The sequence below is a fragment of the Apaloderma vittatum genome, unplaced genomic scaffold (genome assembly GCF_000703405.1).
Source record: "Apaloderma vittatum isolate BGI_N311 unplaced genomic scaffold, ASM70340v1 scaffold35292, whole genome shotgun sequence".
NCBI lineage: Eukaryota > Metazoa > Chordata > Aves > Trogoniformes > Trogonidae > Apaloderma > Apaloderma vittatum.
Window position 1 is genome coordinate 5,444 of NW_009703776.1, and position 15,763 is coordinate 21,206.

Below are 15,763 nucleotides of genomic sequence, written 5' to 3' on the forward strand. Positions count from 1 at the left end.
CAGTGTAATGGAAACCATTTTATTTTGCTCGTCTCCAGCGGTAGATTAATCCTGTGGGTTAATAAACGGTAGCCTTGGCAAGTCATTTGGATTGCATATCTGAAAGGAATACAAACCAAGTGAGTCTAACTAGGGAAACCTGGTAATAGTTTTTCAAATTTTTCCCATGTTTCCAGCTGAAGGATGGTTATGCATAAAAAAGACTGATAAAATATAAAATACTTCGGGTAGTTCTTGTGTATCCAAATGGACATTTAACATACTAAAACCAGCTAAACCCCAAATGTCCTTGTTTGTTTCTTCATAGCAGTGGTAGAAATCAGGTTTCTAAGAATTACATAATCTCAACTTACTGTCAATGGTGTATTGTGTAATAGCTAAAATTCTTGATAATGCAGTGTCATTGTAACGTTTTTTAAATTAACTGTCCTTACAATATGTCTAATTCAGCAATGACCTATTCCTGGGCAAGTTACCCGGTAAAGATTCCTAGGTAAAGTATCTGAGTGATATTTTTAAAAAAAAAAATCTTTCGATCACAACACAGTCATTTAAGGCTTTGCTACTGCGCAAGACAAATGTTTTTCAGTCTACTGCAGCAAGCTCAATGTTTGGTAAAAATGCATCTGTTCCCTCTTCTTTTACCATTTTTTTTCACCCAGCAGTGACTAATCTGTTCCTTCAGGAAATTATTATGCGTATGAGTAGATGTGTGTACATATTATTTGTAACCATGTTTAAAATGTATATGTGTGGTGTATGGGGTTTTTTTATATATGTATGCACATGTATATATTTCTTTTTACATTTTAGAGCTGTGATGGCCAGTCACCAAACAGAAGTTCAGAGTTTGAAGCTAGATAATGATTCAGTTATAGAAGGAATAAGTGACCAGGTACTGGTGGCAGTTGTGCTCAGTTTCACTTTCATTGCTGCTCTGGTATTTACGCTTTTAAGGTGAGAATATGTTGACAGGAATTAATCCACATACATGCATTTGTAAAATTCCGACTTTTCTCAACAAATTTTTGCATTAGTATATAAAATAACTCTGATTTTGTGACATTAAGGAAATTATTGTTTGATCACTTACTCTATTTAAAAAATTACTTGGCAGAGTTTTGTAATTTACAGAATGAAATGATGCATTTCTCAGAAATGAAGTTTAACTCTTCTTATCTTTAGATGTTCAAGCTGAATAATGTTCATCGTTCCTTAAGACTGAAAATGGCTGAATTAACAGTCTATATGGCTGGTGTGTCATATTTGGTTATAAAATACAGATTTGTCAATAAAGAATCCACAATTAAGATTGAATGTAATCCTCCAGTGTGTGTTCTAGCTGCAGTCTCCTTCCAAAAAAAAAAAACCCAACCAAACATGAATAAATTGACTTATTTGCTTATAAATTAACATACAGGAAAACAATGGACTTTAATACACTTTTCATAAAACAAAATGTTAAGTTCAGAATTCAGTAACTTTAATGGTCAAGTGTTCAAGGCTTATTTTTAATTTCAGAGGTTTTTTCTTGCAACCTGAAAAATATCTTAGCCTATGTGTTTAGGGAAAGTAAGTCTGAGCTTCAAAATGGCTCTTTTTTCTTTATGGATGTCTGTAGACTTCTGAACACAGAAGAGTTTTAACAACGTGGTAGAACACAATTTTAGTGACACTTTGATCTTACAGACCCTTCTCAGTAAAATCTGTATGAGCTGTATTAGGGGAATAGGAGCTATATGAGAGCAAGCTACAAAAGAAATCAGAAATGAGGAAGTTTATTTGGACTGCAAAGCAGCGCTGCTGTTCAGGACTGAGAGACAGCAAAAGAATCTAACATAGGCACTTCACCTTGCTTTTCTTTCCAAGGCTATTTCAGTTATTCAGGGGGCTTGGAGAGTTTCTTTTCTCCCTCTGCTCTCTTGTGCTTTCTCTACCCCTTAAGTTGACATTTTTAGCATTCATAAGTTGAATTTTAAAAGCGAACATTCTGTTTTTGAACTTCATCAAAGAAATTAGATTAGGAACATGAAGAAGAATGTAACAAGGGCCAGCAATGGGCATGAGTAGTGGGAGTTCACTCAGGATTAGAGTTCAGGGAGATGGTACATTGATGATGGATGGTTACTTGGTGGAGAGAGAAAAGGGCTAGTTAATCCATCTGCCATGTTAATGAGCCAAGTAAAAACCTTGCCTATGAATCCTCTTACGTAAGCTGATGGTTTATTTTCTGGAAGGGCAAACAAACTTGGACACAATGATTCCATACTTGTCAAGTCTATAACCTTGCTTACTTCTGCATTGTATGACTGACTACTGGAAGTCCTATCAGTATCTTCTTAGCTCTCTGCTGTGCATTCTAATACCTTCTCAAATTGTCTGTATGCAGCAGCATTTTTCCTCTAGCTCCTTTGTATTGACTCCATCAAAATCTGCACAGTACAAAAAATATAGTATTTTTTATTTATTTAGCACTGAAGGGGGAGTGGGGGAGAAAAGGAGTGTGTTCTCTTTCTTCCCTAATTATCTTAAGCAATACTGTGGTCTGTGAGTTTCCTGTACTGTGTACATTACCCCAGTCTCTTTGCCACACATGGTTCTGTGTGCAACATCTGAATTACTTCACTTGGCTAGAAACAGGTCCTGCTTAAGGATACATGGAAGAGAGGTTAGGGTAACAAGTAGGGTTGCAGGACCTGAATAAAAAGTAAATATAGGCAGTAAGGGGTGTGTGTTGTAGTAGATTTTAGGGGGCAGAAGTGGACTATGAGACGAACTGTTAAGGGATGTGGTTACTCTACTTGTTTCCAGCAGGAAGAACTCAGTAAAGCTTCATGTGAGGGCATGAGCTGAAGGTCTCTGTGCTTTTGGTGGAGAAACCTATTAGCAGTATATACCAAATGGCAGACGTTTAGTTCGGTCACTGTAAGATACTTTGACAAAGCCTTTAAGTTACACATTTTGATAGAATGCAGCCAGATTTTTTCCTATTATCTTTTAAACTTGTGAGTAAGTTGTCACATTACAAATGAGACTGTGAAAATGTAGTTTATCCAAAAAATCAGAGGGAGCCTGACCCTCCAGTGTTCTATACCAGAGATTCCCTACTTGTCTCAGCTGACTTACATAACGCACACTTATGAACTTGCAGGTTTAGATCTTTTTCTCTCATTTTTCTATCTCATTGTATGGTTTTGGTGTAAGATCAAGTCAGGATTTTCAGCAGAAGTGAGATCTTATTCCTTGGAAATTAGCAACATCCATCATTGCACAGTGGCACACCAGGCCACATGTGTACTGTCCCTTACTTTCTGTGTGTGAATTCTGCACAGTGAATGAGTAGGCAGCCTTTCTCCTTCTGGTAATGATAATTTGGTGGGGCCCATTGTGATACATGGTACAATATCTCCATTTTATGGGAGTTTTTTCCCTGAAGTTAGGGAGTATTAACACTCAGAACTGAGGAAGTTAAAAGACTCCACATCTAACTTTGTTTCTTCCTGGCTTCTATTTGATAATGCCTTTAATTACATGGCACTGTACTCTCTCATTTACGTCATTTATTTTCTTCCACTAATTGCATGACAGAAGTTAGGAACTGGATATGTCTTGGACTTTGCCTGTCCCCTCTTGGACATTGCACAGTGTTCTGCTACCTCAGCATCTTATGCATAAGTGACAGATTTTGTGCATACTGTACCTCTACAGCTCTAAAAACACTCCCATGCATTCAACCTGCCATGTGATACCAGAGTAAAGTCATATAACTGAACACTTTAGCAACGAATTTGCAAGTAGTTGTTTATGAAGGAATCATAATAAACTGGCTTATAATTCACACCTTCCATTTGTGTGTGATTTGAATTGAATTTCAATATGTATCTAAGTCCTGGGAAACTGAAGGTGCCAAATAATTTCATTTGTAGCATCTAAACAAGAAAATACTTTTGTACGCATAAGGTGTGACAGACAACATCCACAAAATCTGACTCATGGAGACCCAGAGTGGGTAAGAATGTAAGGTATTTGTCATAAAATGTTCATATATGACACCTGTATTAATGCCAAATAAATTTACTTTATATTGATACTGATGTAATTGTTAATATTAAAAGATAGAGAGTTTTGTCTTTTCCTCTTTGGAGAAAGAGTGGAGACAAAATGTTAAGTATAGCAATAATGCAGTATTATGATTGCCCACATCACATTAAGGAAAATACTGCAGAAGGTCCCTGAGCCATTGAGGAAGCTATGTAAATAGAACTGCAACCAGAAAATGTCCTAAAAATTCAACCAGTCCAGCCTGCAGCTCTGACAGAAGACCAGTTTGCTTAGATAATTCCTGGAAGCGGTGCAGCCTGCTTTTTGATTTAACTTTTAGTCAAAGATAGATCACAGTGCCCTGAGGTAACCTCTTCTGATTTTGTACACTTAGCGGTTAGAAAATGTTTGTCCACCAGTGTTAGATAACCATGGGAAATAGTTGCTCATATTTATAGAATGAAAGCCTTATCCTGTCCCCTTTTCTCTCCATGAGCAGTTTTCTATATGAACTGACATTCTTTCTGTAATGTTTGAAAAATGTGGGCAGTTGTTCTTTTTCTCTCGTGAGCTTCCTCCAACTTCTCTATGTGTTTTTATACATTTAGCCCAAAATGGAAACCAGAATCCAGCTGAGACCTCAGGAGTGTTGAGCAAAATGTATCACCAGTGAAATCAATATGAGTAGAGTATAAAAATTCAGTTTTGAATATGATATTGTTGACTCGTATTTATGGTAACTCAACACCTCTTAATGTTGTCAACATCATTTTTAAGTCGAAGTCTATCCCCATTGTGCTCTTGAATTTCAAACTTGTAATATATCCAGCCTCTTTTTTTCAGTAAGTCCCTTCCCTATGGCATTCCCTTGGCATCTATAACCTGTAGTTTTCTTTCCAGTAGAGTCTTTCTTTTTAAAGAGTGATTTTAAAGAGTGGTTTCTTTTTATATCCAGTCTGCTGATCGTTACATAAATTCAGTGTTCTAAATCTTAAGAGTTTGCCTGCCCCTTCTTATGTAAATGTTATGTCTTAATCTTTCATGTAGCAGATAAAATGGAAATAATTAGAATTTTTCAACTCTATAGCTTAGGCAGTGAATGAAAAAATGTAAGAAATTTACAAGTAGACCAACAATACAAAAACTGGCAGTGGACGCAAAAATTAAAAATATTTTTGCATGATGAATAGAAAAGCTTTCAGGCAGTTTTTTGCAAGTTAGTGGCTTAATTTTGTTTCAGATGAAAATTTAAAACATGATACAATGATTGATTATGGAGTCTCTCTGAAAAATCTTACTGCTGTACAGCTTTAAATTTCAAGAGTAACTTTAGGATCAGCATTAAATGTCCTGTTTCCTTAATTGTGTACTTCCTTTAAAATACTTTGTAGCAGGAAAGAATTATTTTTTTTGCCCTTTGTTCAAGTTTCATTTTTTTCAATCAGCTGTTTTTCAGTGTTCAGTCACAGTGTTAGTTTTCCTTATTGCTTTTATTTCCTTTCACAGAAATGAACATCAGAACATACATCCAGAAAATCAAGAGCTAGTGCGAGCCCTTCGTCAGCAGCTTCAAACCGAGCAGGTGCTATGCTAAGTGGTGATGTCATTCAGCTGACTGGTTTGGGGTAGTGTAGACTTCTCCAAGGTTCTCAAAGAAGCTGGTCTTGAAACTTATGGAAGCTTGCTTACTTAGATGTCCTTGATATTTATCAAGTAGTGAGATGATATAGGCCTTTTTTTTATGGGTGAGTTCAGTAATTAAAATTAAGTATGTGGCTGGTTCTTATTCCAAACAAGTTTTTGCCACAAGGTGGAGTGTGTTAGATTATGTTGTGTGGTTCCTACAATGTTCCTGGGAACTTGGTGTTAAAGGAAAGGAAATCTGAAGTACAGTTTGCTGCCACAGGACAGGGGTTAGATGTTTAGGCTGATAAACTCTGTGTAGCAGAACAATGACACAGCAACAAAAGCTAGAGAACAAAGACTGACAGAGAGAAACTTCTTACCAAAGCCTTTAGTAACAGGATGAGGGGTAATGGTTTTAAATTGAAAAGAGGTTATGTTTAGATGGGTTGTAAGGAAGAGATTTTTTTTATGGTGAAAGATCATGAGACACTGGGCCAGGTTGCCCAGAGATGTGGATGCCTCCTCCCTGGAAGTGTTCAAGGCCAGGCTGGATGGGGCTTTGAGCAACCTGATCTAATCACAGATGTCCCTCCCTATGGGAGGTTGGGCTCTTTGAAGGGCCTTCCAGCCCAAACCAGTCTATGGTTTAATGACCACATCCAGTTCTGACATGCAGAGCAGAGAACAGGAGAGTCTACACCAGGTTACTGTAAATTGCCAATTCTGGGTCCTGGGGTGAAAAGCCAAGCTTTTGGAGAGTACTGAGGAGAGTCAGCATAATGCATGTTGAAACAATGACAGCTGTTTAACTACAGTGTGTATTTATGCAGAAGACAAACAGGGCAAAGTGGGGAGAAAAGCAAATTTCTTGGCAGTGACGCACACAAGATGACATCTATTCTTGGGTTTGGGAATGGTAAATACTACAACTGGCAAGCAACGCTGTTTAGTTACCTGAATCTGGACAAAACTAATTAAGATAGTGAAGTAACAGTCTAGGTCTGAATTGTTTTTCATGCTTCATCATGTCTAATCTAACAATGTGAAGGACCAGCAAGGTTGGTTATTTATGGTCTTTAACTGGATTGAAGCAAACACATATATAACAGATGAAGGGTAAATGATGGGCTTGTCACAAGAAGAGCTTGCTTAGTGTATCAGGTTTTGCGTTTTAACTACGATTGATTTTTGAGTTTAAATATATTTCTTTTTCATTGACTTCTAGTAAATGAACACTGGATTTAGTATTATTTTTTTTAACTCAGACTTTTATTGGATTAGATGATCTCTAAGATCCATTCCAACCTAAGACATTCTATGATATCAAAATAGTGTATCTAATACTTTGCATGTCTCTTCTGTTCCAACAGGATGCTTCTGCTGGTGATAGACATCGCTTCTATACAGATATGTCCTGTCCAGTGTGTTTACAACAGGCTACTTTTCCTATAGAAACAAACTGCGGACATCTCTTCTGTGGTAAGCAAGAGGAACCCCAAGCCACAAACATAAAATCAGAACAGAAATACAAAATTTTGACACTACTACAGTCGCCATAATGCAAAGTTATGTTCGATTTTAACTGCTTCTCTTCTAGTCTACATTAGAAATAATTTTTAGATAAGATGTTGAGAAAATATATTTGTGAAGTTGCTTTGTGAATGTGCTGTGTTTTTTCATATGCTATCAGGATTGAATCTGCAGTTAATATTAAAATGTCAGGGATGGGGTATGATTTATTTCTAGCTAGTAAAGCACAGGCTGAAAAACACTTGGAAATGTATCATTTTAAAAAAGTGTTCTAGAAAGAGTGAAAAGTTCTGCTTGGTATTATCTTTATCTGGGATTGAAGTTTTTTTACTCTTAACTCAAATTTATATATAAATGTCTTATGTAGCATTTTGCTTTCTATCTTTCAGGTTCCAGTAGAATTCTCTCACTGCATTAGTCTATTTTTATAGAGTAAATATTGCATACCATGCCTAGTCATTTAAATTAAAAAATTTACAACTTTGGAAAACTGTTAAAGTACTCACATTTTTATATATTCCTTCATCTGTTGAGATTCTGATAATAAAGCCTGGGTTTTAGGATAAATATTACATCTCTTGACATTTTCGTGCCTTCTTAATTTTAAACTTGTAAATTTTTTAATTGTTTACTTCTTCTGTTGAAAATTTGGAAGTTTTCTGTTTTTTCAGGAAATAGTACCTTAAAAGTAATAATGCCTATTCATTGGACCTATTCAGGATTTTTCTCATTAACAGCATTGAATTTGAACACATTGTTTCTTAGTGTCGTGCGGTGAATGCTGTACTCAAAGTTACACCAGAAAAGGTGGATTTAACATAACTGCTTACACAGTTCCATTGTTTTCCTTAGTGTGTAACATACTATTTCATGCAATGGGTGTTTCAACTCAGAAGTTTAAATGTCTGTAAATTACCTTCATCAGGTTCCTGCATTATTGCCTACTGGAGGTATGGGTCATGGCTTGGTGCCATCCGTTGTCCAATCTGCAGACAAACGGTAATATTTTAAATTATTATGGGCCTGATAGTTTGACTTCCTAGTATAACTTACCAGAAAAGCACTTAAAGATGAACAGCAATAGTGAGACTGACAGAAGTCTGTGAAGCTGAAAGAATACAGATATTTGAGACATGGATAGTGGGCACTAATATTTTTATTTTTTTTTAAAACTTTCCACTTTGCCAAGTGGCTCAAAAAATACAAATTGTTCCTGCAACTCAAATTGACATGAACAACACTGATAACTCAGCTGTTTTTCTGTAATGGAGTATATGAAAACAAAATTGTAAAGTCTTCTCTACAGTTCTCCAGGGCTTTCTGTTGGGGATGTTGTACAACTTCTTTACAGAACTTGCATCTGAAAGACCTGGCAGTTGTGGAGGACTGACAGCAGGCAGGGTACTACTGGTTTCTGAGAAGTACCCTCTCCCTTCCTTCTCTCCCTGCCAAAAGCCTACCCGTGTCAACTTCGTATTTTGTCTCTATTTTTAGTTTGTATGTATTATTAATCTGAGCTTTGTAGAGCAAGCATTAACCTACTTCCTACGCAACTTACTTATATTGTCAGTTTGAAATATGTCCCTGCAACTCATTAACACTTAGGATCTCAGAGTCTTACAGTGTATGTTTTAACAAAAGTACATCTTAATTTTAACAGTGCACAAACTACAGAGCCAGTGACTTCTGATGAATTATGTAACATGCTTCACGCCTTTGCCCATACATTATATCCTGCTCCTATTGTATGTGTTGTCAGGACAAATGGCTGTAAGAACACAGAGGGAAGGAAGGAAAGGAAAGAAAAATGGGTATGACTAAGGGAAGAAAGAGTGGGTTTAGAGCGCAATGTCTCTCTCCAATGGGGAGACACACAAAAAATAAAGGTGATGAAGATGGAAAAGGGGAAAATAAGTGGTTTTTCTGGTGCATCTGCTTACATAGATATTCTTCTACTTTCTTCTGAGTAAATTGGGTGGTACTGCTTGCATGGTTATGCATTCATTCTCACCCTGTGAAGTAAGAAAAGTAATGTTAGATTTATAAATGGAGGATGGAAGTATGTACACATGAACAACATGAGTCAGAAGGGCCAGGCATTGAATGTAGATCTGCTCGTATTGTCAGCTGCTAAATATGACTGCTGCACAGAAACAAGATACATATTTAGAGGCCAGTTACAGAGGGAGCATTTGAAGATTATAATAATTTAAAGTGTTGTGCGTTTTCTGTCTCCTGTGTCAGTCTGCATTTTATACTTGAACATTGCTTCCAAATACAAGTCTTAAGTTTTCAGAAACTCCTATACAGAAAGATAAATTAAGATATATGTGAATATGACTTCACATATTTTTCCACGTTTGTGTGAAAGTTAACCCAAGAACATAGTACAATTCTCTGTGTTTACAGAAGAGCTGAAAGTTAATACATTTTTCTCTTAATTTATTGTTCTGTATTTTTCTCCTTGGTCTTGGTATGAACATCTGTTTGGAAAAGTATGAGTTTTCCTGCTTGTTTGCTGAAATGCAGTGGCATTCTGAAGATGGATGAGGAATGCCTTCATTTTTTGCTTTATTTGATTTTTCAGTTTGAGAAACAAAGCAAGATTAATTTGATAATTTAACTTTATTCTCCAAACCATCTATCCCACTTCTGAAACATAAACGATTTAGGTGTTTAGAAGAATTTTCTGTAAGCCTCTTTAGGTAGGAGGATTCTTATGCTTGTTTTTAACAATCTTTTAAAACATTAATAGTCTGGAAAGAGTTGTAAGTAATGAATTTAAGACTTAGTGGCAGAAGGAGCAGGGATGTGATTCTGCCCCTGTGCTCAGCGCTGGTGAGGCCTCACCTCGAGCCCTGTGTGCAGGTCTGGGCCCCTCACTGCAAGGAAGACCCTGAGGTGCTGGAGTGGGTCCAGAGGAGAGAAACGAGGCTGGTGAAGGGACTAGAGGGAAAGTCCTGTGAGGAGAGGCTGAGGGAGCTGGGGGTGTTTAGCTGGAGAAGAGGAGACTCAGGGGGACCTTATCGCTCTCTACAACTGCCTGAAGGGAGGTTGTAGTCAGGTGGGGGTCGGGCTCTTCTCCCGGGCAACCAGTGACAGGATGAGAGGGCACAGCCTGAAACTGTGTAAGGGGAGGTTTAGGTTGGATCTCTGGAAGCAATTCCTCATGGAGAGGGTGCTCAGACATTGGGATGCACTGCCCAGGGAAGTGGTGGAGTCACCGTCCCTGGAGGTGTTTAGAGAGAGACTGGATGTGGCACTTAGTGCTGTGGTCTAGCCCATGTGATGGTGTTGGGTCATAGGCTGGACTTGGTGATCATGGTGGAATTGATGATGGTCTTTTCCAGCCTCAACAGTTCTGTGATTCTGTGATTCTGTCCATGATAGTACTTTACGTTTTATTTTGCTACTGAATATTCAACTAAAACAAAGTTTATTCTATGTATTTTACTGAAGATTACTTTTTTTAATTTGTAGTCCACAATGCCTGCATTTAAGAGGGTTTCATATGTAACAAAGTCTCCCTGCTGTGCCTAGGTAACGTTGTTTTTACCACTCTTTGGTGAAGATCAGCAGGATGCAGCCCAAGTATTTCAAGATGTTAATGATTACAATCGGAGGTTCTCAGGACAGCCCAGATCTGTAAGTTTTGGTTAAATTTGAGTGGAAATCAGTAATTTTAGACAAGAATGAAAGCATTTTTTGTGATGTTTATCCCTCCCCCCATCCGCCTCCCGCAATCAGATATGAACTTTCTGTTCATGATACTTAGGCACTATGCAAGTTTTCCTTAGGAAATTTACATTTATACAGTTAGGGCAAACCCACGACCTTGAAAATATTTATTTGTATTTATGTGAAAAAAGCATGGAAACTTGCATTTTGATTGTGAATGAGAACTGCTAATAAGCCTCAAGTTCCCTGTTCATGTATTAGGCTCTTTTTTTAATTCTGACTTGTTAGTATGAAAGGACTAATAATTATTAAAAAACACTTAGTGAAATACATGACCTGCAAGAATGAATATTCACTTCATTGATCTCTTCACATTGATTAGAAGAATCTGAAGTTCTGTGCCTTTCTTCCTCAGATTTCAATCTATATACTGTCTTGATTTTTTTGTTTTCCTCCTGAATTATATTACTTATTCTGCTCTCTGAGTGAAATAAATGGGATTTTTTGATGAATAGCTAGGAGTTCTATGAATTTCAGAAAGTCAGCCTTGTGAGCCTGTCTTCTTAATGTGCATGTTCTGATTCGCAAGGTGAAATGCATACACATGCATATTAGTAACTTCCCTCCTTGTTTTTATCTGTTAATTGAATTAGAATATAGTAACAAAACATTAGAAAGAAAAGCTCACAGTCCAAAAAGGCAAAAGAGGTGTGAGACAGGAATATTTTTTTAATGTTCTAAACCACAAAACAGTTACGTTTCTCAACTAGAATTAAACTAGCTTTCAGGTTCTGTTAGGCTCTATATCTAGTCCCCGGTAACCTGTCTGAGGTTGTGCCAGAAGTCTGCATTAAAGCCCTGATTGGGCTAGGAGGATTGTCTTTGATTTATACACAGTATATGGCCATGCCCACGTACAAGATTCCTTTCCAGGGAACTTTTTCAGCCTTGGCAATCCTTTTAATGACATGGCTTTGTGTAGAAACTGGGTACAGTAGAAAAGGAACCAGTATAAAAAAAAAATCTGTTCAAAGTGCATCCCTCCTTTGGCTTCCCAACAAAATCCTGAGTATTTCCTACTGAGCAGTGCCCCGCTAAAACGACAGAATCATGGTAGGAAAATGCAACGGAGCCAGGGATAGATTCATTTAAAGGTTCTTTAGTTTATTTCGTAGCTTGATCCATCCTGTGGAAATTTATGTGAATCACTGATTATATGCCAGGGGAGGAGGTGCTGTGTTTCTGAAGAACTTCAACCTATTCTACTTTACTTGTGGGGTTTTTTCCTGATAATGCTTAGATGTGTGTTTAATTCCTTTTAACTTGTTTACTGTTTCTATCTTTCTTAGTCATTTGTTTTACTCTAGTAGTCACTGTTTTCCTTCTAATAGCTGCTAATGTATTTTGTAGTGAGTTAAATGTATGTTTTATGGTATAGAATAACACAGTTTGACTGTTTCTTGAAAATGTATGTATTATAATTATGACATTTTACCCAGCAAAACTAAATTCTGAAAGTGTTGTCTTCCTAGGTTTTGTTTTAATTTTTATAAACTGACAGATTCTAAAGCTGTACTGTAATAATAGAAACTTCAGACTGTAAAAGAAAAAGAGCCATTTAGCATGAACCTGTTGCTAAAAGAAAATATTAACTTCTGGTTTCTTTCTTCATAGATTATGGAAAGAATTATGGACCTGCCCACTTTGCTGAGGCATGCTTTCAGGGAGATGTTTTCTGTTGGGGGCCTCTTCTGGATGTTTCGCATCAGAATATTCCTCTGCTTGCTTGGAGCCTTGCTCTACCTGGCTTCACCTCTGGATTTTCTTCCTGAAGCCCTCTTTGGAATTCTGGGGTTCTTGGATGATTTCTTTGTCCTTTTTCTTTTGCTGATATATATCTCTATCATGTACCGAGAAGTGGTAACACAGCGGCTGAATAGATGAGATGGACAAAAATGAACTGAATGAGAGGTGGTTCTGGAATGTTCTAAAACTATAATGTAAGTATGATATAGCAAGGCGCCTGTGTACAGTTTCTGTAGTTACAATTTCATTGCTGGTCATCTTATACAAATGTGAAGGGTTAGTATGTGGTGATGCCTAACTGGAATCTTTAATTTGTTTATTACATACACTTCATAAGGGTGAGGTTAGTTTTGTGATGTAATAAACTACCTTCATCTACTTCCACCTGGTGAATGGTGTGTGGTCAGAGCAGAAATCATCTTTTCTGGTATGTTGTTTGTGAAAAAGAAGTTCTAGCAGAGGACTTCTAACAAAAAATCTGTTTAGTTAATCTAGACATGTGTAAGGAAATTCAGAAATTCTTCACAGTACAGTTGTCAAGGATAAATTGTTTAATGTCTCCCTGTGGTGGGCTAAAGTTTTTTAAAATAAAAGTAGCTTTGTACGTCTCTGGAAGAAAACAAAAAAGGAACACATTAGAGTTACTACCCTGCAGTTTGCTACTGTCTATATGCTAAAAAAAACAAAAACACCAAAAAACACCTCACTGTCGCCTGAACTGCACTATGTATGATTGCATGCAATTTGTACAATTTTATTTTTATATCACACAGTATCTGATCTAGATAGAGAAACCAGTATTATGCACGCCAGACTGGTTAGTGCTCTATTTTTAAACAGGAGCATGGTTTTTCTCTTCAGGCTTATTTGGTAGGTATGTCTGAAGCGGACGTTTTATGCTGATGTAATCAAAAGTGGCTGAAGTGAGAGTTCGCATTCCTTTAGCCAATGAAGAGAGACCTCAAATTTTAGATAGTGGTTGAGCAAAAGAAGTCAAAACTGGATGTTTACACTACAGAACTTAACCTGAATGTACATTCTGCATTGCAGCTATTAAACAACTTGGATATTGGGATGTTTGATCTTAAGCTGGGGTTTTCTTGGTTGGTTGGTTGATTTGACTGTGGGTAGAGGGGATTCTGAACTGCCTTGGAAAAGATCTGTGATAAGGGACCACAAAAAAATTCCTGGAAATGTTTTAAAAAATACCAGGGGATTCATTACCCTTAAAGTGATTTTTTTTTTCTTTGTGTTGAATTTGAATAGGTTATCATAGCTGCAGAAGTAATTTGAAAATATGTTCCTTTTAAGAAACAAATGCCACTGGAAAGGTCGAGGATATGATAGTTGTATCTACTCTTTAGCTAGCGGAATGATAATTGCCATTTTATTTTAGCTTCCTGGCTACTTGACAGGCAGTGATTAGAAAGATGATTCTTTGCATGTTTACAAATACAGGATGAGATTTAGAATGAACGGGACCTTTTCACAGTTTCTATTTTGCCCTTGCAGGCATCTTTGCAGAGCTTCTAGCACCTAGGCATGTGCAGGGAGATGACAGAGCTGGCACCTGACATGTAAGTGGTTGGAGTTAGAGATTGTCCTCCTTCAGTGTCAGTGTTTTATTACATTAATTTGAAAGTAAATTCACTGACTTTTCATTTGAAATGTTGCTTCTGAAAAATCAAAAACATATTACAAATGAACTGGAAAGCTAATTTTTTCGTTGTTGCTGTTTGTTAGAGATCGGCAAGAGGAGAAACAGGATGTGAAACAAGGGTGGGAGGAGGACAGCAAGACAGAAAATTACATTTTTGGAAGCAGATGCTATTGATTTTGGCAAACTAATTGTTTTTGAGCATCTCAGTTAAGCTTTTCCTTCTGTGTTGGCATTGCTAATGTATGGTGGTGACTTACTAGCTACCTCAGTTAAAAGTCGTTAAGGTGTTATTGAGTAAGCGTGGTTACGTTTACAAGGCAAGATAGTGGTTTAGCCTATTAGTTAAGACAGGATTTTGCAGTTTTGCTGTAAACATCGTCTTGGTTTTGGTTTGGTTTGGTTTTCCCAAGTGATCCAGCTGAGAGCAAACTCAAAAAAAAGTTATTTTAATGGAGTAAATTTCACCCCATCCTCTTTTCTCCTGGAGTTTAAATCGTATGTCTGCTTAAAGAAGAGTGTGAACTGCTGTTGTAGAACAACTGGAGTCTGTTCATAGAATCTGTTGATCTCGTACCTCCGCCATATGTTTATGTTTATGCTTCATCCTGTGACTGTGTTTATACTTCCCATGACTCTCTGAATCCAGAGTAGATATGGATGTACAGTGAAGCTGCTTAGTGATTCGTTTTCATTGAGCTCCCCAATTCCACGTGCTACTGTGAAGTTCATGCAGAAATATCCATCTAAGGAGTGTGTTCCTGAAGAGTAGACCTTCTTGTGTACCTGAAGACATGTGCTCCTCTGAGAAGCCATGTAAAGTAGCTTTGTTCTGTTTCTTGCTTTGCTACATTTCTGCTAGGCAGAATGGTTTCGCTCAGAGGCTTATACTTGTTTTTGAATATTGAGTGGCATTGTAAGCTTAAATTCAACACCTTAAATGCTTTACAAAATTAGGACCATCCTTCCTTTTGACAGATAGGCGTGCTTACTTGTGGAAATTTTTTGGTCCTGCAACAGTATTACATTTTGCTCAGGTCTTTTTGTGAACAGCTGTAATGTGAAGATGAATCTGTGCTGCAGTGTCTGGCCACTGCTCCTTTACGCAAATCTGAACTAGCTGTAAGTTAACTGTCTTGGGTACTTCACTTGAGTTTAACTCGAGCTCTAGAGCTCCCAAGAAGCTGGAAATTAATACATGAGCTTGTAGTATTCCTCAGCTGTGTGCTGCCAAGTTGTTCTGGCAGCAATGTTAAAGGTAAGTGCTAGAGCTGAGCACTGGCTTCAAAGTGTGAAGGAAATAATGTGATACTGTGTGGAGAGCCACTGCAAATGTTGTGGGTTTGTCTCCTGGAATGGGGCAGCCATGTCACTAAGCAGGGAAAGGAAGAAAAAAAAGGAAAACTTCAGCAACAAAGAAGAGAT

General features: G+C 37.3%; 1 protein-coding gene across 2 annotated transcripts; it reads left to right on the top strand.

The window, feature by feature from the left end:
- The first annotated feature begins 813 nt into the window (after positions 1-813).
- RNF170 (ring finger protein 170) lies at positions 814-13,255 on the top strand. 2 transcript variants are annotated; one of them, XM_009864745.1, is made up of 6 exons: positions 814-895; positions 5,548-5,623; positions 7,038-7,146; positions 8,123-8,196; positions 10,738-10,842; positions 12,550-13,013. In XM_009864745.1, the coding sequence occupies exons 3-6, from the start codon at positions 7,077-7,079 to the stop codon at positions 12,817-12,819; spliced, it is 519 nt and encodes a 172-aa protein (XP_009863047.1). In that variant the 5' UTR covers positions 814-895; positions 5,548-5,623; positions 7,038-7,076; the 3' UTR covers positions 12,820-13,013. The 2 variants fall into 2 exon arrangements, with proteins under 2 accessions (XP_009863047.1, XP_009863046.1); XM_009864744.1 differs by having other exon boundaries at positions 818-957; positions 12,550-13,255.
- The last annotated feature ends 2,508 nt before the right edge of the window (positions 13,256-15,763 follow it).